The sequence below is a fragment of the Temnothorax curvispinosus genome, unplaced genomic scaffold (assembly GCF_003070985.1).
Source record: "Temnothorax curvispinosus isolate PA1 unplaced genomic scaffold, ASM307098v1 QBEX01000525.1, whole genome shotgun sequence".
Classification (NCBI taxonomy): Eukaryota; Metazoa; Arthropoda; class Insecta; order Hymenoptera; family Formicidae; genus Temnothorax; species Temnothorax curvispinosus.
In genome coordinates this window covers 2,773,434-2,797,887 of record NW_020210305.1, presented here as the reverse complement: position 1 = coordinate 2,797,887, position 24,454 = coordinate 2,773,434, and the positions used below count along the sequence as shown (strand labels likewise).

Genomic DNA, 24,454 nt, shown 5'->3' with positions numbered 1-24,454 from the left:
AATGCAATTAAGTTAGAATGAGACAAATATATTTTGTTTCACTTTAACTTATTGCACAAATGTGCACCAGGAATTTCTTCGAAAAAGAATAGACGTCATAGATGGTATATGCATAAAGCTTCTAGAACATTCTCATGCGTGTTTCAAAGACGTCATAAACACGTTCAAAAGACGTGAAAAGTAGGAATTTTGAATGTCTTTATCTAAAATGTCTTTATCATTAAAACAAAGTGTTTCTATAATAGTTCTTTAAACGTTATTTTATCAGAAAAGAAACGTTCCAGCGAACATTTTTCGAATGGACATTTTTACTCATGAGAAACGTTTCGGAAAAACGCTTATAAAACATTTCTGAAACGTGTATGTGCTACCTGGGATGTATTATATGGAGGGGTAAAAACCACAGTGGTGTAAGTCAAATTTTTAAAAATATTTTCTTGTGTGTACTTATAGATGCAATCTGTATAATATATAAATTGCATCTATGCACGCGAGAAAATATTTAAAAAAATTTGACTTATACCACTGTGGTTTTTATTCCTCCATATAATACATATTATGCATCCTTGAATCTATTAAAAAAAGAAGAAGAGAGAGAAAGAGAGAAAAAGATGTCAAATTAAAATTGTAAACTTAATTTGTCTATACCATGATCTTTATCAAGCAGTTTTATCATACTATTATTCTTTATGTAAGCATTTTTGATCATGCTACATGCAAAGATTGTAACTTATATATTGATTGTATAAGACAGACCGATAATATATGACAATTTTCATAAAAATAACAATTTGAGAGAATGCTTATTCCCGAATAGGAACCAGGTACATCTGCGATAAAGCAAAGAGGGGCGAGTGGACGTTCATATACATATACGTTCATATACACAGAGTATATATATGTACAGTATATATATGTATGTATATCATCACGAACTGATCCCATTTTCCAAGCCTATAAAGACAGAGAGAGAGAGAAACAAAAATCTGCGATTTTACGGGAGAAGAAAATGAGATACCATCGATAGCGGTCGATTCGACGCGAGCGTACATTTTCTCGCCGGATATCTGTACGTCGTTAAACAACGGATCATAATCATCATAGTCTAAGTCCTCGTCACTCTTTAGTTTCGCAATGATCTTGCGTCTTTGTTTCGTACCGACTGATTGCATAGCTAAAAGCACATTGGGGGACTGAATGCCGAGGGTGGATATCAACACGTCCGTCCCGTATACGAACGCCGCGCCGACGAGAAACCCAACTGCGACCGGCACGAACGCGTACTCGCCCTCCGCTCCGTAAATCTTGCTCTCGGTTGCCATTTCGATCGCCGGTGCCAGCAACGACCAGTAACTCGCGGCCACCATCACGCCGGCGGCGAACCCCAGGCTGACATCGAGGAGCTTACGCTGAAACGGAAACGAACCATTATAGACATATGAGCGGCTCCCTTACTCGAAAATTTGGGTGAAGGGACTGAGGAAAGGGAATGAATCTCCATTTACTTTTAATCCGTGCAATCCTTCCGAGCTATCAGATATCTAAATCTGAGACGGGACATTTGACATTGTTTCACTATCATTGTTAAATATTAAAGGATGAAATTTAAATCAATACCTCGAGTTGAATAACATTTTGTTATTTTTAACCGCCATGTGTGTCGAAAATTATTTTAACACAAAAGTATAGTATTATTTTAACTCCATTTAGTTTAGTTAAATTAATGACATATTTTTCTTTTAGTAGAATCAGTAGCGACTTATAGGAATAGTTAGAAATGATTCAAATTAACTATAATTTGACGCTACAAATTTAACAGTGTTTTTCTACAATTTTTATCGTTCTTGATAATTTTTAGAATATATATACATCTGCTCTAGAATTAAGATTTTAGAGAATTGCGTTTAGACCCTCCCCCTCTCGAACCTTAATCAGTGACATGTCATTTTCTAATCTTTTTATTTCCTTCTTTTCGTTATCTATAGTATTTAAAAATTTATGCTAGTTTTTTAAATATATATCAGGGATTGGTATCACGGGCCTTGAAATAAAAATAACACATTGACTGACAATTACAACCATAATCTAGATTTCTCTTGGAATCGCGTGCATGTTTGTTTTCTTGACCTTGTCAAACTTAAAGAGACCTGCAACTCTGATTTAGCTTCCGTCGAGACATCAGGGGTGCGGCAGGTGTTTACTTGGGATGCGAATTGCGCACACATTAAACTTGCAAGCAGTATAAAAAAACGCGTATGTCAATATTTCGTGAGTAACTCTTATCTCGTATATCAGTACGATGGATATGCGATCGACAGTGTCGAGGTCTAATCTCTCTCGGATCGATCCGAAATTTACGATACTAATTAAATAATCCACAAAATAAATGTAGCACCAAAAGATCTTGCCCAACATTGACGAAAAAAATATTCAAAATAATCTCTTTTCGATATTTAACTTGGCTCATGAAATGTGCAGTGCAGAAAAATGCGGACTGATTTCTTATATATGTATTAAATGAAAGAAAAATAATAATCTTCTTTAATTAAAAACTTTTAATTATATATATATAGGACAGATATATATAGGAGATAATGGATTTGTGATTAACGCAATATCTATCGAGTTACGTGACATATTACTCTGACATATTACTACCTGATACATGGATATGTTTGGCTACTTGCATATCTACGATTGAAACTCAACACGTGCGAATTGGAATCTATGTGTGAATACATTAGCACAATTTTTTATAATATAGATTAGATACGTACTGTAAACAACACACACATCATGTCATTCATCATAGTTCGTGAAGAAGTTCATGTAGAACCAAGTACAAAAACGTTAATTTATTGCATCATGTGTCATGCTCATAACAGTTGTTTTATATAGAGAAAAATTAAAATAATGTAAACGAATAAAATAAATAATTCGCTCATTTATATGAAAACTGTAACAAATTAAATTAAGGCATATGCGAGCCTGCAAACGCAGTTGTTTAATAATTGCGATATCGCATGAACATCTGTGTTCACAGACTCGTATTGGCCTTAATTCAGTTTGTAGTAGGTCAGAAAATCAAACCCTGACAATCAATGTGTGTAATGTAAGATTTCTTTCTTTCAGTTATTTTCCTACTTTAACATTAAAATAACCAGCGTTGTTTTGATATATGTCTATAGATATTTTATGTACAGAACTTCGAAATTTTAGAGTAATTTACGGAAAATAAATTGGCATATCTATAATATATAATCACTTTTTATCTCGACAAAAGTCCACATAAATTCCAGCGAACGTAACTTAATAATTTTTGTAATTTCAAACAAGAAATTTGAAACTCATTACTTTGATGGGGTTGTGGTTGCTAGCGTTAACAGTTCCGCGACTTGTACTTGCTTGACAATGGAAATTTGCAATCTTATCGTACTTTGTTTTTCAACGTTAAATTAGAAGCAGGATTTATTATACCGTAAATAATGTCGGGTGATTTATTATTATATATTATGAGGCAAATATTGTGGATGCTAGTTACCATTTCCGTGGAAATTATAATCAATATCAGCCATTGATACCGCGAGGGAAAAATATATTTTGCTATCTCACTATTCTCACTATCGTATCCAGATTACAGAACAAGGAAAAGATCAAGGAAAAGATAGCATAAAATGCACCGATTTAAAAAGTAAATAGAATCTAGCGACGCAACCATTATTTTTCGCGCAATGGCGCGAAGATACGTCATGACATTAGAATTCAATTTTTTTAAACTTTATTGATTTTAATTTTTCTTAACTTGAACCGTGAGACAACAGTTTTTACGTTCAACCTTTTGTAATTAAGCTCTTCTAGCAATATCTTAATCGAAAATAGATTCGTTTCGATTGAAGTTAGGCAGACTGAAGTTTAGTTGAAGTTTTGACGATAACCTTGACAATAAATTTCTGCATATTGGGTATTTTAAGTTGACGTCCATAGGAGTCCTGGACTAGGTATGGACAGTTTTAAAACAATCATGATCAAGTAATATGACGTGTCTCAATATCAAAAGTAAATATTGATTAGATTTGGAAGGAAAAAACATAGAATTTCTAGAGAAGAGGATAAGAATTGGGTAAGAGTTAGAGAAAGACGAGATAAAATTAAGTTCTATCCGACAATTTCGTGAAGAAGTTAAGAAATTACTTTCTATCGTTAAACTTGAAACACGGATAGCACAATAAAATATGTAATATTATATTAAAAATACGATACTGCAAGGCACACACATTATTTGTTAGAAAATTATCTCCAAGAAATATCGAGGATATTAATATTAAAACAGAGTTATTTTAGTATAAGTAAACATCCTACATACAGAACTTGGAAATTAGAGTAGTTGATTGAAAATAAATTGGCACATGTAATAATTTTTTTATTTCGACAAAAATCAACGTAAATTCCAACAAAAGCATCTTAATAATTTCTGTAATTTCAAACAAGAAATTTGTATCCGTCATTTTGACGAGGTTGGTTATTTTAGTGTTAATAATTTAAAAAATCTACGATTCCAGTCGCAACACAGTAATGGAACGGCCGTTAGCCTGATGAAACAAGAATTTGTTATTACTTTTACCGAAGTTTGCCGCGCGTGTTGCGTGGGCCCGCCCAGACCGGTTACGCGCAAAATTTAACATCCGGAACGTAGCGATACGGCTTCTCGTTTTTTTCTCCGTATCGTCGTTCGCGCGACTTTTCCGTCCATATGGGCCGGTATCACAGTCTCCGATTAACGTGATCCTCCGATTAAACTCACTCTTCGTCTCTTTCTAGGGGGACAGTTAGAAAGAGATGCAGAGTGAGTTTAATCGGAGGATCACGTTAATCGGAGACTGTGATACCGGCCCTATGGATCGTAGACGGCCGCGCGCAATCCGCGTCTGGATGGGAACGTGAAAGCGTGCGCCACGTATATACGACTCTCACCAACGATACATTCAACTCGTGTGTCTCGTACGCGCGCGCGAATTAAATCGCACGAAGGAAGCGGCGGATTACGCGGGCCCGCCAATCGCCGCGCGCCGTCAGTGGCGGCGGCGGCGGCAGCTGCGATTTAATCGAAGCAGCGAATCTAAATTTAAATGCAACGAAGGATCGTGCCGGAATAGTCTTGCTTACGCAAATGACCGGCGTTTTTGCGTCCGTCCTGCAAGAGAAACCTCATCCCTCGAGGATGGTCGGCGATCTGTCGACGATTGAGGTTGGATATTTTGCGCGCGTTGGAAAATATCGAATTGCGATATCGTTGACATTTTAAAATGTCATTGATTAAAGGATTTTAATTTTATTTTTACAAGGAATTTACACAAATAGGAAGAAATGTCAATACGAGCGCGTGTTTATTATACGAAGTTGCAAACAGTTTCTTTCCATATTTGTACATAACGAAAATTGAGCTAATTAGCTCAATTTGATTAACCAACACTAAATTAGCCTTGGTTTTCCAATAGGCTTGCATTTTCAACTTTTTCGTATTTTTGGAGCAAAGAGATTAAAATCAAGGTTTTCGACGCAAAAATAGAGAGCAAATACAATTTATTACTTTTCATATTTATATTTTTTATCCTCGAAACAAGTGTTGTTCAGAAGAGAATGAAACAAAGGTGTAGAAAGTGCAGCTGAAAGACGCGCATTTGTCACGTAGGAGTGCACGGCGTGCAGTTACCGCAGTTGAAAAACTGGGCTTCGAGTGTTCGCTTCGAAGATGCGAGTTTCGCGCACGGGCGGATGCGCCGGTAAGGTTAAGTTCTCCCCGACGGCGACGATTCGGGCTCGGATTCGACGCGAACGGCGTTTCGGACGTGGGGGAGCGTCATCGTCAACGGGGCACAACCGGGATCCGGGAGAGAAGAATCCACCGCTCGGTACTCACTTGTTTCCCCCGAATGACGATGACGAGCGCGGCGCCGGCCGCGGTGAGAGCCCACGTGAACAGGGTCCCGAGGAGCGCCTGGGTAATCGGTGAGTGATCCTTGAGCATCGCGAGTACCCTCCGGTCACATCGGGCGAGAGAGACTGTTAACGATCGGTCGACCGTGTCCCGCGACGAACTGCCGACCCGACGGATGCGGTATATGTGAGACGCGGCGGAGCGAGCGAGCGAGAGAGCGCGTACGCGGCAGCCGAACGGCGCGGCGCGAGATCTCCGGTTGCGGTACTCCGGTCTTGCCGTGCACTCAGTCCCCCGCGCTGCTTATCTCAACCACCGCGCGCGCAACCACCGACGCACGAGCGTCGAACCACTACCGCGTCGGCACGTCCTCCAGCCTCCTCAGTCCTCGCCGCCACCCGTTCCTACTACCACCAGCACCAGCACCAACGTCACGGCCGTACGCGTGTTGCCGCCGCCGCCATCCGCCGTCCGTCGTCCCGCCACCACCGCGGTAGGTACGTCAATCGCGACTTCCGAATATCGCAGGCGCGTAGGCCGCGGTGTTACGTGGACATTACGTGGCACGCACACACGCATGTCTCGCCGGTTTTAGCCGGTCTCGAACCGAATGCGTCGTTTCTGCATTGTTGATCTGAAATTCGGCTGTCTGATCAAAAGGCACGTCTCGCGTCTCGATGGAATTAAAAGATAAAAATGATTGCGCGATTAATAGACAAATAATTCAGTAACAATTTAGAAAGTAATTAATTTATGAGTTGGATTTAATTAATTGGAATATTTAATTCGAAGCCAATACCGAATTGTCCGAATTCAAGTTGAGTTTCAATCAGGAATAAATTAACTCGAATTGGATTTGAAAATCCTTCAATTCAGCGGCCGCGAATGACGCGCGCTCCGAACACGCGCGACAGATCGGAGCGGCCAATGAGCGCGCTTGTCTCTCCCGCGCTCGACCAATCGCCGCCGCCGGCCGCGTCCAAGTCCAAAGTCTCTTCACTCTCTTCGCGCGAGCGAGTTCGGCTGGTCGCGCGACTTTCGTCCGTGTCGGCGGCGCCGGCGCCGCGTCTCAAGGTTCCCCGTCCGCGCCGGTTATTAACGATGTCAAGGCGCTCGCCTTGATCGACAATGCCCCGACGGTGAAACGGAACGCGAGAGCGTGGTCGCGACGCGTTTTGAGGGAACAGCGCGACTCTTGCCGCCGTCGACCGCGAGGCTGGCGAGGCCAACCACCACCACCTTCCATTTCCATATTCCACCCAGCCCAGCAGACGACGCACCGTCGGAGCCAAAGCCAACGTCAACGTGCAAACATGGCGTCCGCAACGGTAGGTGCCAAACGCCGCGAACCTCCGCGCGATCGACCGCATACTGACGCCACATGGCTTTTTTTTAGTCGTAGTGCCTAACCCACGAGGTAACCGATTGTAGAGCGAAATATAAGTGTCGTTTCGTTACCGGACAGAGGACCGAGAGTAATAATTCTAGTCGGCGAGATAGGAAGGTCGTCACTCTGACATTCGCTTGCGCATTTCCGTACGTATCCTAGCGTACACCTAGGAAGGGTTTGTACATCGGTATAATCACGCCCTTTGCGGAAGCGAATGCGGGTGTTTCTCGGGGTTAAACTTCGTGTCTCGTCCTTTTTTTTCGCTCTTTCTCTCTCTTTTTTTGGCTTCTCGAGAAACGCAGATTACACCTTCGAGTTTATTCGTTCACGTAACGTCACAATAATGCAATCCACGAATATAATTGACGCATGATAAATGAAAATAAACATGCATGCTCGATACTCCTTTTACCGAATGTCTCGCGATCTCGTTTATAGGTACCTTTACTGATGGATGACGATACGATTGCTTTCGGGGAGGAAGAGGAGGCCGCCCAGAATGCCAACAGGCTTAAGTACTATTAACGAAGATATATCTCTAAATGGAAGTGCGCCATACTTCTGTAAGATAAAATGTTGTCCTCTTATAATTCTAGACACCCGTACGTTACGCTGTTTCACTTGGCCTTCAGGATAGCGGCTATAATAGTTTATTTGTTTTGCGGTTTGTTTTCAAATAGTTTTATAGCGAGCTTTGTAACAGTGGTACTACTTTTATCGATGGATTTTTGGACCGTTAAAAATATTACGGGAAGATTAATGGTCGGCCTTAGATGGTGGAATTATGTGGATGACGATGGCAAAAGTCATTGGATCTTTGAGTCTCGAAAGGTTCGCTTATTGTATACACATTTATGTATATTTTGATTCGTGTCATTTCGTATACAAGTCTCGGATTAACAAGAAAGTGCCTCTTTTCTACCTCTTTCGGCGTTGTGACGAGAAAATCATTTAATTCTGTATTTCAAGAGATACGAAGCCTATGTCATGTTATCACATTTTATATCACATAAGTTCCACTTACGTAGATTTATATTGAAATGTAGCTTTCAATTATCGAGTATATTTTTTCATTTGTCACGTTCCAGTAAACGCTGATTTAACTGGATCGAGTAGTTCAAGGTTTACCAGCTGTTATATTTTTATGCCCTTGGCACTTTCTAAAACTATTTATACGCATTATTCAATAAGTAGATAGTTACCTGACAAATTTACGTCCCAGCTGCTGTTTTGTTATTCATAAAATGTGTAGAGAGTAAAATATACATACATAGTTGACGTAGCTTACTTAAATATGATTTTCACATGTGTAAATCCAATTGTCTGCTATGTGCCCTGTGTTTCAGGGTGTACAACAGAACCGTATTAATGCGACTGAGGCGCGAATCTTTTGGTTGGCCCTGATCTTATGCCCACTTTTTTGGTCAATGCTATTCATTGCGGCATTATTTGGTTTTAAATTCAAGTGGCTTCTCCTCGTTTGCATTGCCATAGTTTTAAATGGTGCGAATCTGTATGGCTATATTAAATGTAAAATGGGAAATGATCAAAACATTTCAGCGGCCACAAGTGATTTCATCAGGAAACAAGTGTTGCAAAATGTATATATTTTTACGACACAAAATAATTGTTTTCTTTTTGTACTTAGGTATCATTCTTGCTTAATTCATTTTGCTCTCTCTCTCCCTAGGTTACTTCCATAATGAGTAGGAGTCCACCAACGAATAATTCCACTCAACCAACTAATGTAATATAGATTTATAAATTTTGAAACATTAATGTATGTGTGCGTGTATCATTGAAAATTTATATTCACATGATAATTTAATATTTGCAAATGTTTGTACATACAACGTTAGACAGTATCTCTTAAGTATTATATAAAATAAACCGTTGTCAATCTTCACGTTCTACATTATTGTTATTTGACGAGATGCCTGTTTATCCATTATCCAGTCCGTCGTTTTCCTTGACGTCACCAAAAGTGGAAGGGTTAAAATAAACACTTATATTTGAAAAAGAAGGAAGCATCTTTTATGTTAGTACTAGTTTATTAATGCCGCAAGGCAATACATAATGTACACGTTATTTTTCCTTGTCAACAGACTCTTCCTATTACACAATATTTATTTTGTATAGTTGTTAATCAGTAACATTGCATTTATCATGTTTTTACCTCAGCCTGTTGTATTCTTTCTGGCAAGAAAGTATCACAAAATAATTTCCCATTCTTTCAACGATATTTAGTATTTGACTTATTCTTTGCATTTAAATTCATATTCTTCTTCGGATCCGCGTCACTTTACTGATTCATCTACAGATGAATTTGAGAGGCGATCTTATACACAATAACAAACTCGCTATATTGCACGGAGCCTATAGTAGCCGATTGTATTTTATTATATTATCAAAACTGCTCCGAAGACACGCGCGAGTTGTATACGTTTTCAAGAAGAAGAATACAACAAACCACATATCGTTTGCTATACATTTTAGATCATTAAAAAATTATAAAGACTAACAAGGGTTACGGTACTAAAATACAACATACACGAAAGTTTCGGAATGATACAAAAAACTTAGTGTAACATTACAATTATTATGTTATAATATAAATGTACGAATATTTTGTGGACTTCCTTGTAGCAGTAAATTTTAGTGAGTACAGTTTAACGATATCAATTTATAACTAGTAGTATATTTATACAATAATTCAATTTCGTTTTTTTTTGGTAACATATTTTAGCTTGGGACTTTAAACGTGAAGCCATTAAGAAAGTTGGCAAAGTACATGTGTTGAGAATAATTACATTGAAATTTCGAAATTTATAAGATCCTCACGAAAGTTCTGCCAAGTTTAACGCTATTAAAACTTAATACGCTTTACAGTATTCTAAGAAGACTCGTTAGTGGGATGAAACGCTCAATGATTTGTTACAGATGAATACTTATAATAATGATTTGAAAGTTATTTTTAGCAAAAGTCTTTTTCTCTTTTTAAGAACATTATAATAAAAACCACAGTGTGTACACGGCGTTTGACTCTTAAAGTTTAAAAGCTACTGATTCTTGAGAAATGATCCAACAGCGAGAACTACTTCATCAAAATTAGCAATTAAAATAATTTTGCTTCGTGAACTTGGAATGATTAATTATACAATAACGAGATAAAAATATTTCAATGGAAATAAGTTAGTGTTATTTACAGATGAAACTTTCCAATGTACAACTTATAATTGTTCATATATCATCCATTCTTATATCCTAATGTCCTAAAACATATTGTTTTGAGTTTTGTGTTTAGCGTTTTCAGCGTCATATGTTGCAAGAGCTGTTAAACGTTATCCAGTCATACACCATGTATAACATTTCATTAACAATGTCTTAAGGAGTCTTGAGGAGTGTGAGTCTTTAAATACCGATTACAGTCTTCAAAATTATGCATACGAAAAAAAGAAATAAAAATATTGGTGAAACCTTTCCTGCCGTTTGAAAATAATCACGACTTAATTTGCTTGAAAACGTTTAGTAGGAGCATATTATATAAAAATTTTTGCTAAAGCAATGTTTGTAATAAACTGAAATTAAAAGAAAAGCAATTATTCAAAAACTATTGTATAAATACATATTTCTTTCAAAATAAGATGCTGCATGTCAAAGTAAATACCTGCTTATGGTTACATTCTGAAGGCCAAATATTAAGTTGTAATAAAGGATCTACTGCCATTGCCCCAGAAATATTTAACGTGATAACTTAAAATACATCGTTCATTTAAAATGTTACTGTTATGTAATGAACTTTGAGACATAAGGCAAATCGTAATTATAACTAGTATTATTATGCATTAAGTAATACTATTACCGTTATACTATAAATTAGTGAAAAATGCTATGGTTGTAATGGTTTAACAGGCAGTGAAAAATTGGATGTAATTACTTATATAATTACGTACATTTTAATATAAAATAAATTAAGTACTTTTTCAAGCACAAAGTACATGGTATTAATTGCTATATGAAATGTGGCCCTCAGTTTGTTAACAAAAGAAAAAAAAATATAACACTAAAGCGAATAAGTAATTTTTTTTCAGAATCCAATCCATAAAGGAATGCTCTGTTCGAAAGCCGTTGTATAAAAGTACATTTGTTAAATGCGATAAGTATAATTTAAAAAATACTCTACTTAAAAAAGTGTTTAAAAAAGTGTAAAAATGGTGAATAAAAGATATAGAGAGAATACAGGTAGATACAACGTACTGAGTAGATTACACATTTTTTTGTTAAAACTTAACACGGTAGTCTGGAAAATACCTATATCTTCTTAAACATCTTCATGTCCTTATGCACACTCGCATCTCTTATGATATTTATATATGTATATGTATATCTATGTATATATTACTTATCATTTTATATATATATTTATATAATGTTACTAATGACAAACGGTGCAGTTATGTACATTTAGTCACAGTTCCTAACCCTCGAACCACAATAACTAATGGAAAAAGGAGTATATTCGAGCAAAATTGTATAAAATCATATAATTGCATTATTGTGTGGCATTTCACATGTAGTTTCAAAATATTAGAAATATTTCATAGGTATAGAATCGTTACAGCCAAAAGAATGCCAAAAACCAGAAAAGATTCTTAATTGATAAATTACTTTATTTAGATGACGTTACGTTCCTTATTGTACCCTTTTTTAATTGGTATTTTCTAAAATGTTGACTCTAAGATATATTTGCTTATACCAAATAGTATTACCAATAGTATATCATGTAGATTTCGAAAGTGTAATCGAGCGCACAATTATTGTCCTCGTAAACTGGAGAGTTCGCAACTTTAAATTGCAATACATGTATCCGAAGTCGTGATTAATATACAAAATGGATAATGTCACGGTAAAAGTGAATAACTCGCGCTTTTATAAAATTATCTACGATTCTGTAGAATCACTAGTCATGTTGATAAATGCGTAAGAAAAGACATTCGAATATATTATTAATTCGCCAGTACAGCCAGTGATTCTATAGAATTATTAGAAATCTTATAGAACTACCGAATTAAATATTCTCACCGTAACAAATATATCATGTAGCGATGTTCTTCATTATATGTTATTGGCATTGATCTGGCATTTGAAAAAGAAAAGGTATATATTGCAAATGTCGATGGTTTCGCGTACAATGAACAATGAATACTCAGCGTAAATTTGATTTTAATATAAGGTACTCGTAAGCCAAAAAACATTGAACCGATGCAAATGTAATTGAATTTATGACTATTTCAATATATTTGAATGGCAAGTAGAAATATTCGAGGTAGAAGCTACGTTGGAACTTTGTACATAAGGGTATCGAGGGCTCGGGAGAACAGTACACGAATTCAACATACAGTGCTTCTATTTAAATTAGTTTCTTTCTCTTCTTTTATAGAAACGTGCGCAAATTCACTTGCGCACCTTTCATTGAATAGGCACCGTTTCCTTTCATCCTTCTTTCACTCGGGTCCTTCTTTCATCCTCATTTCCCTAATGGCGTCGCTTAATCTATCCTTAAAAACAATTTCTTATAATCTATCTAACATTATTATAATGAGAAGATCTCTACTGTTCATAAGTGAGTACAGCATTAATAATTGTCAATTTGGCAGTATGGCAATTTTTTTTTGTTTCTTGTGAGCGGAAATTTTCATCTCTCTCTTTCTTTCTTTATTTTGTAATGGCTACAGAAAGGTTACTCGACTGATTTTTCAATCCATTTTTCTTTCTACATTAGTAAGTACTCGTGGAATATGCCACGTACGGTGAATGGTAGGTTCTTATTTTCTTGATGTGCGTTTCGGTACTCTCTCACAGACACGGACGTCGACATCGAGACCATTTCGTTCCTCTATGCAATTCGCTATTGAAGGAAGCACTCTTAAACCTCGATAAACAGGAAAGGTTTTGATCTTCATTGTCTTAGTTTGTAAGAGATACTATGCACGGAAAATGCACCATGTTTCAAGTGGGAGAGATATGGTCGTAATATTTTCAGTCTATCTTAAAATTAGATTATCTAGACCTTAAAAAATGCTTTTGCGAATGATCGACTTGACAATGGGATATGTTCCAATTTACTAATTCGCGAATATAATCCTACGCGATTATGACGGCTCGTAATTTTGATTACATCGTCGTACTTAGCTGATTGATTCTTCGACGTGAGAGAATGCCTGGGAATTAATAATCCGCTTTGTTCGCGTAAAAGAAAAGAATGTATGACACCGTACGATCGCTCGTGGAACCACGCGTATTGTACGTACTTCTAAACGGCAGTTTTGACTCGCGTCACCACGAGAGAACTTTCAAATCTAGTTTCTAAAAAGAGATTAGCCTAAACCGAGTGCTTCTCAGCACGGGTATTTGCTATATCAGAAGTGAAAATTTCCGGCATATTTGCATTTACTGCAACACCATTGACTAAACATTTCATCTCTATATTAACTGCCCACGACACTAGTAATCGCGTTGCTCTACTGTATTTGTCCTTGGAAGGTACGAGTATGTCACACGACTTTATTGTACTAGACACGTCGTACTTTTGCTCTCTCGATATCTCTTTGTCGGTCTCGCTTATCCCTCGACAGATCTCTCTGCTCGCGAGTGTCGGCTTGTCAGTTGGCGTAATGATCGAAGGAGCCTAAATACTCCAAACTAGCTCGATAGCAGAACTGATATTGATCCTGTGATAAGAATATAGTAAATGAGATATCACGCAGTTATATACATTATAAATACTTTACAAAGCATTGAAATTAGGAGTTTACGAACCTCGGTTTGAACCATAGCTGGACGTTGCGTGCGTAATATTCTCACAGTTTGGAATATATCGACCACACCTTCGTACTGCATTCGCTCCAATACGATGCTAAGCGTTATGAAGACACCCGTCCTTCCCACACCGGCACTGCAGTGCACGGTGATCGGTCCGTCCTGGCCGAATTGTTCCTTCGTTTTGTGCACCTGTCCAATAAAGTCGATGAAACCATCGCCGGATTTCGGCACACCCTGTTCCGGCCAGTCGATGAACTGGAATTGCCTGACCGTGCGACTGGCCCCGTCGCGCGCATCCGTCACCTTGAACTCTCGCAGAATGTATTGCGGCATGTTGTACTCCGCGATCGGGTCCACGACGAAACATTGATAACGGATAGATCGATCGGACGGCCAGTACTGGTGGCACTTCTCTCGGCCCATCTCTTTCAATTTCGTCAGCATAACGACGATCGTGGAATTATGCTCCCACAGCATACGCCAGAAATCGTCAGTGGTGTCGCACAGAGGACCTTGCGTAGCTATATAGGCGCCGCGATAGCGATATCCATCGATCAGGCTCGCGTTTATGTAATCAGATCCTTCGATATTACGTTGTGACTGTAGAAATACTCTGGTGCATTCGTAAGGCAGAATATGGACCAATCGATTCTTGTGTTTATTACATGGCAGGTTCGCGGATATAAATCTGGTCGAGTCAGCCTTGATGTTGGAAAGTTTCTTGAATTCCAGTTCCATTCCAGTTATATTGTCGATTTCCGGCTGCATGAGCTTTTGAATGTGAGAATGTAGATTTCTAGCCGGTACTTCCGTGTTGCCGCAAATCACCGCCTCCAGCAGGGCATCGTGAATGAAAATGTACTGATCCTCCGTCTGTACCATGTAATTCCTCTGAGCACGTAGGCACGTGACGTGGCCATATATGTCGATCATTTTCTCGTGTTTGATTCTTTCTAACATTGAGTCTATCACGATGAAACAGCCAGTTCTTCCTACGCCCGCGCTACAGTGCACCACCAATGGTCCACTGTCGGGCACATTGAGGGATCTAACTCTGCGCAAGAACTGTAAGAACGGTGCGGGGTGTTCTGGCACGCCATGATCGGGCCAAGCTGTAAATTGCAGCTGCTTTATCTCCCGTCGCTCGGAATAACCTGCTCGGCAAACCTGGAACGTGCGAATGCAGTAAGTTGCCAGTTCTTGAACATCGCTGATGGTCACAGTCATCTGTCCGTAAGTCTCGGATCCTCTGGTAGGCCAATACTGATCGCACTTTATCCTCGTTCTCTCTTCCAACTTCGTCATCATCACGATCGTGCTGGTGCGCAATTCCCAACACATGCGCCAGAAGTCTCCGAACGTTTCCTGCAACGGTCCCTGGGTAGCCACGTATGCGTTCTGCTTTCTGTAACCGTCGCAGTAATTGGCGTTGATATAATCGGAGCCCGGCATACCGTCAACTGTCTGAAGGATTACTCGCGAGTGATCATACGCGATTACATTGGCGTAACGATTCTTCGACGCGTTGACTTCCATATTGGAATGGTCCCACGTGAATTGTTGGCCAGGTTCTATTGACTCATATTCTTGACTGAACTTGAGATTGTCATTCGCTTTCAGGCGTTCAATGTGATTGCCTAGTTCGCTAATAGGAATCGGTGGATGTGAAATCATGCCAGGGGTTTGGAAATTTAGTCGCCGCATTTCGACCGGATCCGACGGTGCGTGATTAGAGCTTATATCTGCTGCCATGAGCGGTCGTGTAACGGCTGCTTGATCCGGTGCTTTACATGGCTGTCTTCGTCTGAAATAATTAAGAGAAATTAGATATGCATCCACAATTCAACCGTAAAAACTTTATCTATCTTTCATTAAGAAATGCAACTTACTTTCTAATAACGAATAAAAGTACAAGGCAAACGCTGACCATCAATGCCGCGATTATAGGACCAACTACCCATACCATGCCTGGTTCTTGACCGCTAGTTTTTACAGAAACTTCTGGGTTTCCATCCGGAGGCGTGTTAGGATTTGGCCGACGTGGTGGGTCGCCGGGAGGTACTTCCCTCATGTCCAGAGACAAATATTCAGAAAACGGTGACGATGTGTACAAATGCTGAAAGAGATATTTTATTCATAATTACAGATTTATTCACAAATAACTTATATAAAAAATACTCGAATAGCTCCTCGTCTTACCTTTCGTGGAGTATCGACTACGGCTCGTACGAATATTCTATAGCGCTTATTTTTGGCGAGCTTTCGGTTTTCATATCCCTCGTAGATGTCTCCGCTGCCTAAATGAAACGTATACGGAATGTCTCTATGTGGAAACTTAGCAGCTATATAGGGCGCACTTTCTCTTTCCTGCTTAGCACCTTTCCCGCTGATCATATCCTCAGTCAGTTCATCCGGCTGTTTATTGGCCGTGCTCTTGTCTTCGGGCACAACGATGAGATAATAGTGCGAGATTGGACCATACTCCTCGGAAGCTTGCGGTAGGATAACTTGAATGTCCTCGCCGTTGACCACACCGTAGAAGTCCGGCTTCACCATCGGCTTGGGCGCGGCCATCTGCGTAGTAACTGTAATCTTCGCCGGTGGTCTATACTGACCGTCGCGCGGTACAGCGCTCACGTTGACATTATAAGTCGTAAATGGTTGCAGCTCGTTTATTGTCGTACTTGTGATTTGAGGTTCCAATAGGATCTGTCTGCGGGGCACGAGCTGTGTTTGCGTTATACCTTGAGAATCCACGAACTCTTTAACAGCATCAAACGAGATTTTGTACTTCGTAGGAGTCAGTCTTATGGGTGGGGTCCAGGAGAGGGCCATCGAGTGCGTTGATGAATCCGGCGCTCTGAGGTTCAATGGTACGTCCTCCGGTTTCACCTTCACTGTGACTTTCTCGCTGAGTCTTCCGAGACCAGTCTTGTAGCGCGCCGCTACTGTTATAGCGTACTGCGTGAACTTCTCGAGATTGATCAGATCCGCTGATTCCGTCAGACCGACACTCTTTTGCTTCCATTCATCGAGATCCTCCACAGCGGTTGTTGTGTAGAAAATCTGGTAACCGACGATCTTCCCTCTGTTCGGCACCGGCTCCCACCATACCTCCACGCTGGAGTCCGATGTGGCCACGGCTCTTACGGACATCGGAGCTCGACCGATATCTTTTTCCGTCATTATCGTGATTTTCTCGGAGTACGGACCGCTGCCTTGCGATGTGTGCGCTCGCACGTGAAAGACGTATTCAGTGTTCTCCTCTAGATTGGTGAATACCGCTCTCGTCTTGGTCGTGTTTCTATCAATAGTGGTAGAGTGATCGTTCTTTTTGTTGAATTGCACGTCGTATGCGATTATCTGGCCATTTCTGTGCTGCCGAAGCGGTTTGTCCCAGGTCACGCACACAGTATCGGGAGTTTGAAAGAAGTACGATAGGTTTGTTGGTGGCCCGGTTGGCTCGCCTTCCGGGCTGAACCAATACCGTACGGTCTCTTGACCAAAGCCGATGTCATTCTTGCCCGCTACCCTGAACTCGTAATCAACGCCTTGTTCTCCTACAGATTTATTATTTATTACAGATTTATTATTTGACAAATAACTCATTAAATGGAGGGAGGTACAAGTAACTTCAAAATTATCTAGTAAACTGAGCAATTATAGTTATTGGCTGCATTCGAGGAGCGCGCTATTAGCGCTATTGCATCATTCTGTCTTTATCGCTCATCAGGTGTAAAACAAGGATAGAACAAGCAAATAGCGCTAATAGCGCGCTCCCCGAATCCAGCCATTATCGTAATAAGTATAATATCACATCAAACCTAAAGAGAAATCTAAGTAAAGAGAAAAATATATGTTATGTATCTTGAAGAATATTCAATACGAAAATCAATACTATTTTTATATGACATGAAATAATAATTTTTATACAATACAGTAGGCTATTAATAAAAAAAATAGTGCATGTTAATTTTTCTCACCGAGATCCGTAATTTTGTACGTATGCTGACGCGTTCCCTCGATAAATTCCTCCTTGAGCGTTTGATTTTTTATACCGTATCGAATACGGTATCCCAACAGGTTACCGTAGATTTGAGTAGGCTGGGCCCATTCGAGCTCCAAGACATCGGGGCCTCTGCTCAGGACTCTGAGAAAATATAACGTGCATAGAATTCGATTCAAATTGTTTATGAAGGTACAATATTTCTCGTAGCTTCAAGTAGGCGATTCTTACTTTACGTTGACCTGTGGTCTGTTTGGTACACCGCCCGGCGTCCTGACGTGTATCGGTACCGAACGGTCCCCGTCTCCTTTTCGCGTCAATGCCGCTACCTGCACCGAGTATCTCGTGTCTGGTTGCAATCCGGTGATGTTCACTTCTAGCACGCCGTCATCGTGTACGTCTCGACGTATCGGTTCGTTCAATAAATCTTTCCCCTGAGAAACCATCATAATTTGTACTGTGAGTCCTCGCCCTTACCTGTCTAAGTACTTGCCATTGTTTTCATTTAAACTTCATTTCATTTAAGCATTCAAAAGAAAGATATTGTTAACAGATGCTGAGATGCTGATAATGTCAGATAATATAGTTTCGAAATTATATTATTTTTTTTTAATTTTAATTTGATTGTTACATTAAAAATATAGGAAAATTTATAAAAAATACTTCGACAATTTTTTCAAATCTTCAAATCACTTTGTGGGATGGATATTTTAATATTTATGAGACTATACTTGAAATAGAACTATATTCGTGATATTCTTCACAATCTTCCCAATAAATCGTCAAAATTTGTTTATCCGTTATGAAATATTCTATAGAATCGCTTTAAAGATCTTAGTATCGTGTTACTTAAGACGTATATCCTATTAATACTTGAACAAGAATTGGGAAGGATAAAGGAACTCGCGATAATATTACACGTGAATAGAGAGACGATAGTGAAGGTAACGGGTTTTATCAGGAAGTTTCGCGTAAGAGCCCAAAACTTCTAACGCTACGCTATTGATCGTGCAGCAGCCGCAAACTGACCTCCTCCCTCACTTCTTGCACGTGTATATGATATCCCCGTATGACGCCGTTCTGATCTTTCGCTTTCGGCGGCTGCCACTTGACGTGTATCGCCGTCGAGTTGATCGGCGTGACTTTGACGTCCTGAGGATCCCCCGGCACTGTAACGCAATCCATAATTAATTCGTGCACTTTACGCTCGTCCGACGCTCACACTCACAGACACACGCCCATGTACACCCACAGACGTACGCGGACAGGAGATAATAAATAACGAATTTACTAAACCTGAAATAATAAATAAAAATATCTTTGTGTGAAATTAAAGAGAAACACGATCGAAAAGTGAGAAACGAAAGAAATCAAAAGAGTATGTAAGTCATTCACAGTCTGTCCTGTCTGCCGGAAGATCATTACGTCATTATTTACATTCCAGAAGCGAAAGAACAACGTGAGAAGCGATAAGCGTAATATGTCGGTAGCGACAAGGTACCTTTGTCATACGATAAAACGTATTTAGAGAAAGAAAAGCGAGAAGTAAAATCGGTCTTTATACAATGCGAAAACGTTTCCTCTACATTTCGCGACCGTCCATCCGTCGTCCAATTCGTCGCTGTAAACGGGGTGGAAAAAAAAGTAGTTGACAGCGAGAACGAGGTAGCAGTGAGATACAATCGAAAAAGGAAACGAAAGTACCAGCGACTGCGGCGGTTGCAGAGAGAAATCATAAGTAAAATAAAGTTCGCGAACGAAAGAGAGACCATAAGATAAAAAGAAGAACAAGAAGACGAAGAAAATAGTGGAGAAGGTAATTACATGCCGCCAATCACACACGGACAAAACGACGTACAAACAATATTACGAGGCACGTTGTACCCCATGCTCTACGCCCCTTGATACGATTACAATCCTCCATTTGAATACCAATAATGCTTTTTTCTCTCTTTTTTTTTTCAATTCTTTTTTTTTTCTTTAGCCCGCGCGCATTCGACTTTGCATATACAAGCGCGCGCGCGTAGACACGGTAAAGTACGCGGTAACGTTGGGCACGATAACACAGCGGCAATATTGGAGAGTCCATGACTTGAGAGACCAAGTAGATAGTTAGTTGCACGCGAGTTTCCGCGGAGGCGGTTGTGAGGGCAACGAGTACGCTCGCCGGGGGACGAAAGTTGCCGCAACGACGACGGCGACGACGGCAGAGTCGCGGAATCTTGCTCCTCGAACGGATGCGAGGTAGTGGCGGGGTAAATATACACACGTTGCCTATTTACAACGTTTATTTACAACCACGGCCACTGCACACGACTGTTGGAAGTTAGAGAGTACGCGACTGTGCCACACACGGCGTATTTCGCGTTAACCCCCGCGTTAACCCCCTTCTGACGTCGCGATGCCAGGACGTCGGTGTTTCGCGAGACGAGTTAACTCGATTGTCTCATGGACGGTCCAGTATTCGTCGTAATTCGCTAAACGGCTAATTGGCGCGATGGTGAGAGAGAAATGGGAAACGTAAAACGTGGTGAGAGAAAAATAAAAATTCAGATAAAAAACCAGCACTGCCTAATACCTACTTCCGCACGATATATATATAACAGTAGAAGCAGCTCTACGGCGGAGGGATTCGCAAAAAATGAAACTTGCGCCGCAACGAAAGTACATACAGAAAATTCCGACGCAGAAAACTGAATCGTCGTAGCGCGAACTTGATGAGAAGCGATTGGAAGATCGCGTGCTCGCTCTGCTTCTAGCTCTCGCATGTATACACAGTCAAGTAAGATCAAGATCACACTTACAACTTCGCTATGTAGCGCAAAAAACAAGGGTGGCGAGCGCGCGCAGTCGCAGCGTTATAATGTATGTAATATGTTCCTCAAGATTATATTATAATATAATTCACTGGCTGCAGCAACAAAAAAAAATAAGAAAAGACAAAAAACAACTGTAGGACGACACTTCGAGATTTGACTCTCTCGACAGACAACAAAATGAGAGTGTACATATGCAAAAAACCAGACGGTGACAAAAAGGAAAAGTGAAACAAAAATAGACGGTATAGAAAAATGTCATGGCACAACTCGAGACGAGCTAAGGGATACTCACTTTTTTCAGCTGCGCCCCAAAAGTCGCCAAAAAAGTGGGAAAAAAAACTCGTAAAAATTCGTGTCAACTTCGCACGTACATTGAGTAGAATTACAGTGTAATGTAATTTAATTAATCTTTAAGGCATATCAATGGGTAGCACACTACTGATTATTATCATCAAAATTGGCCCTCTCTATTATATAATAACTATATTCTCGATTTTACGACAAAAAAAATATATATATAGACAGAGATCTCGTTTATCCTTTTCTTCTCGAAGCAGGCACGCGTTCGCATTCGCTCGATTCGGTCCTTTCGTTCCGGCCTCATGCGCTCGATTGACAATCACACCGCTTATTTCGCAACTGCTAACGAATGTCGGTGGCAACAAGATTCATGATTCCAATCGATCGTTACATAGACCCAAAAAAAAAATGAATGATCGCTTTGGCCCTCGGTTGCAGTTGGTCGCAGAGAGGCGGGAGACGTGAGAATATCTTTTTTTTTGGCATGCGCAATCACTACTCCAAATATGAAATAACTAAAGGCTTAATGTGTTCATCTGCCTCGTGTCGGGGGCGGGACACGAGGGCCAAATTGTCTCACGTTTCTTTGCCCGAAATCGCGGGTGAATGGTAAGCTTAGAGCGTCGAAATTTCGAATCTTCCCCCTTCTTTTCCTCCCCCGACACGAGACATCAAAGGGAAGACCTATGATAAAATGCCTACGAAAAGAAAGCTATAGGTAGGAGAAACCATAAGAAAGAATAAGGTGGACGGTTTCTAGGATGTATCAAACGAGAGAAAAGGTTTCGTCGGTTATCACTACGGTATTCTATAGAAATGGACAGTCGTGAGAAAAACTCGCGATTACTTTCGTGACATTTTACGTATTGTAGTCAAAAATTCACGATACAAGATCGGGATACATGTCGGTGGGGTGGAGTGTCTTCTGAGGAAAAATTGTTTTATTTTCTTTTTTTTTTCTTCTTTTTGCAACTCCAAAAAGTCACCCGCAAAAAACAGCAGCTCGATCAAAAACTTTTGTCGCTTCAGCAAAGGGGAGGCAGGGTAAATTAGAGAAAAAGAGAGACAGAGGGAGAAACTAAAAGAAAGAAATAGAGAGCAAAAGGGAGAGACAGACACAGTGAGATCACTCAGCCGTTTGGGATACCATAAAAAAGTACCCCGCTATTTGTCTCCCCTTCCCTTCTCTCTTTTTTCTTTCCCTTCTCGTCTCTCCTCTCTCTTTCTCTCAATGTCAACATCCACCCGCGCATTCATCCACGCAAAAATCACAAAATTCCACGTAAAACGCGCGCGTAAATACGTTTCGACAGCCGTTGCCGAGACGCGGTGATAGAGGTAGCCGTGCCGTTTATTTGATTAACGAATCGTGCTCGCGTACCTGTCGATGATCGAGTGTGGTCGAAACTGTCGATGACATCTAAAATGTCTAATTCAAATTGGCGGAACTAGCTGGGTCGAGCTAAAGGAAACGAACTGTCATAAATCATGCGTTTTATTGGGACATAACAGTAATATAGTTTACGTGTTAAGTAAAAAATTGAAGGAAACAATCAGGAACAATCAAACGGGCAGCCGAAGCTCTTAAGACTTTAAATTACGCCTACGAAAAGAGCGTTGCTTTAACCGTTGATGAAAAAGTTCAGAGATATAAAAGGAAATAAATCACATTTACATGTACAATGTAATTATATACCTTTTCTAGATACCCATGTAATAAAACGTGTGCGTGTTTCTCGAGAATAAAAAAGTAGAATACGTATGTAGAAAGAGATGCTATATATGGCATTTAAAATAGAATATTTCGTACATATCGAAGTATCATCTGAATAACAGAGTACTATGTTTTCACTTACAGAGACATAAAAGAGTTGGAAACGGATCAGAGTCTCGCATGCAGAGAGCGAAGATATATACGTAATAGAAAAACGGCCGTCGAGTGATTACGTATGAAAATTAATGGGACCTGATGCTCGCAGTCTACGTATGTCCAGATTTCTCGTTTTCGTCCGTGCGGTCAGCGCAGCATACGGTGAGTTTCTTTTTTTACGGATAGACCGTACTTCATCCGCGCCGGATACTTTACGCACGAGCAAAAGTTGAGTGTTTTATTTTGGAGCGTGCGCTTTGCACTTCCATTTCTTGTGCGTGCTATTTTTTTTTTAAGGGGATGTTCTCCGCTGACGCGGATGAACGGTCACCGATCGTTTCCGGCGGAGGCGAAGTCGACGTTGGAAACGATCTAATCGTCGAATTCACGAAAATTGTGACTGATGAGCATATAAATGAGAATATAATCAGAAATAGGTCTGATGAATATTGGTATTCAAATGTTTCTTTTCAAGAAAACGCCTCGCGAACGTTTCTTTTTCTTTCTCTTTATCGACACAAATTGCCCGACTCTCTTCTTCGTCGGGGACGTTTGGGCGCAGAGAAAATATCGCGCGAACTCTCAATTCGATTTATATTGTATACCGTTTTCCTTTGTGACTGATCACTTCCCTGATTTTTTTTTTCGTCACTTTTCGCGTACGCTTTCTTACGCGTGTCGTCCTCCTTCCATCCGATATCCTTTTACACAATCACTCACGCATTCACGCGCGCACCTTCCTGTCGCGATCTCGAAAAAAAATGTATCGCGAACCAATAATCGTCAATCATCGATTGTTATCTTTCTCGTGATATTATACATAGTATCGGTTATAAATTTCTGTAGGTATGCTTAGTAAATTTTCGATAAAAACAGCTTCCGCACGAACCGATTTTTTTTCTGCATATGAAATAACTTTCATATTTTCTTCCGGATAATTTTTTAACACGATCGGCTTGTGCATATTATCTGCTTTTTTTTCGCTAATATTCACTAGTGTTCACAAATTAATAACCCGATACAGTAATATAATTTCACTAATATTATTAGACCGCGCTTTTACCGCAACAAAACGAACAACGTTGCTCGCAACAACAATCCATTACCATTTCGGTTATTATTATGGCTTTTGTACCGCGCCATTTCGAGATCGCCTCAGGAAGGAGCTTCAGGTTGCACGACAGTCGACAGTGGGGGTGCTTTTCGAGGGTGCTTTCAGTGCTGGTGCTCGGCGGCACGATATTGCATCGTCTATAATAATATTTATTCGGACGTGTATAGCCGCTGCTGTGCACGGTGCTCTCTCACGCAG

At 40.0% G+C, this 24,454-nt stretch overlaps 4 protein-coding genes across 27 annotated transcripts in view; 2 read left to right on the top strand and 2 right to left on the bottom strand.

Moving 5' to 3' along the window:
* Positions 1 to 6,767, bottom strand: part of LOC112454825 (zinc transporter ZIP11) — a 36,496-nt gene extending 29,729 nt beyond the window's left edge. Inside the window, exons 1-2 of one of the 2 annotated variants that reach the window (XM_025016420.1) lie at positions 5,918 to 6,767; positions 1,019 to 1,409 (exon numbers count right to left, since the gene is read on the bottom strand). In XM_025016420.1, coding sequence (XP_024872188.1) covers positions 1,019 to 1,409; positions 5,918 to 6,025 — 499 coding nt within the window. In that variant the 5' untranslated portion in view covers positions 6,026 to 6,767. The remainder of the gene's footprint in view (positions 1 to 1,018; positions 1,410 to 5,917) is intronic. The other variant, XM_025016423.1, reaches the window with a different exon arrangement.
* Positions 5,756 to 9,231, top strand: LOC112454831 (uncharacterized Golgi apparatus membrane protein-like protein CG5021). 6 transcript variants are annotated; one of them, XM_025016447.1, is made up of 6 exons: positions 7,223 to 7,263; positions 7,332 to 7,471; positions 7,764 to 7,840; positions 7,922 to 8,156; positions 8,672 to 8,926; positions 9,016 to 9,231. In XM_025016447.1, the coding sequence occupies exons 3-6, from the start codon at positions 7,776 to 7,778 to the stop codon at positions 9,079 to 9,081; spliced, it is 621 nt and encodes a 206-aa protein (XP_024872215.1). In that variant the 5' UTR covers positions 7,223 to 7,263; positions 7,332 to 7,471; positions 7,764 to 7,775; the 3' UTR covers positions 9,082 to 9,231. The 6 variants fall into 6 exon arrangements, with proteins under 6 accessions (XP_024872234.1, XP_024872207.1, XP_024872198.1 ...); XM_025016466.1 differs by lacking the exons at positions 7,223 to 7,263; positions 7,332 to 7,471 and adding an exon at positions 5,756 to 6,006; XM_025016439.1 differs by lacking the exon at positions 7,332 to 7,471 and having other exon boundaries at positions 7,055 to 7,263; positions 8,684 to 8,926.
* Positions 9,232 to 9,357: 126 nt separating this feature from the next.
* LOC112454741 (tyrosine-protein phosphatase Lar) overlaps positions 9,358 to 24,454 on the bottom strand; it is a 380,273-nt gene continuing 365,176 nt past the window's right edge. For 12 of the 17 annotated variants that reach the window (XM_025016303.1, XM_025016325.1, XM_025016296.1 and 9 more), the window contains 8 exons: positions 21,265 to 21,273; positions 19,183 to 19,322; positions 18,385 to 18,587; positions 18,131 to 18,297; positions 16,347 to 17,707; positions 16,037 to 16,263; positions 14,145 to 15,951; positions 9,358 to 14,056 (listed from right to left, as the gene is read on the bottom strand). In XM_025016303.1, the coding sequence (XP_024872071.1) occupies positions 13,988 to 14,056; positions 14,145 to 15,951; positions 16,037 to 16,263; positions 16,347 to 17,707; positions 18,131 to 18,297; positions 18,385 to 18,587; positions 19,183 to 19,322; positions 21,265 to 21,273 (3,983 nt within the window). In that variant the 3' untranslated portion in view covers positions 9,358 to 13,987. The remainder of the gene's footprint in view (positions 14,057 to 14,144; positions 15,952 to 16,036; positions 16,264 to 16,346; positions 17,708 to 18,130; positions 18,298 to 18,384; positions 18,588 to 19,182; positions 19,323 to 21,264; positions 21,274 to 24,454) is intronic. The other 5 variants (XM_025016352.1, XM_025016403.1, XM_025016377.1 and 2 more) reach the window with 1 other exon arrangement.
* LOC112454858 overlaps positions 19,334 to 24,454 on the top strand; it is a 251,188-nt gene continuing 246,067 nt past the window's right edge. For both annotated transcript variants that reach the window (XR_003040795.1, XR_003040797.1), the window contains exon 1: positions 19,334 to 23,304. The gene's annotated coding sequence lies outside the window, so the exon portion shown is untranslated. The remainder of the gene's footprint in view (positions 23,305 to 24,454) is intronic.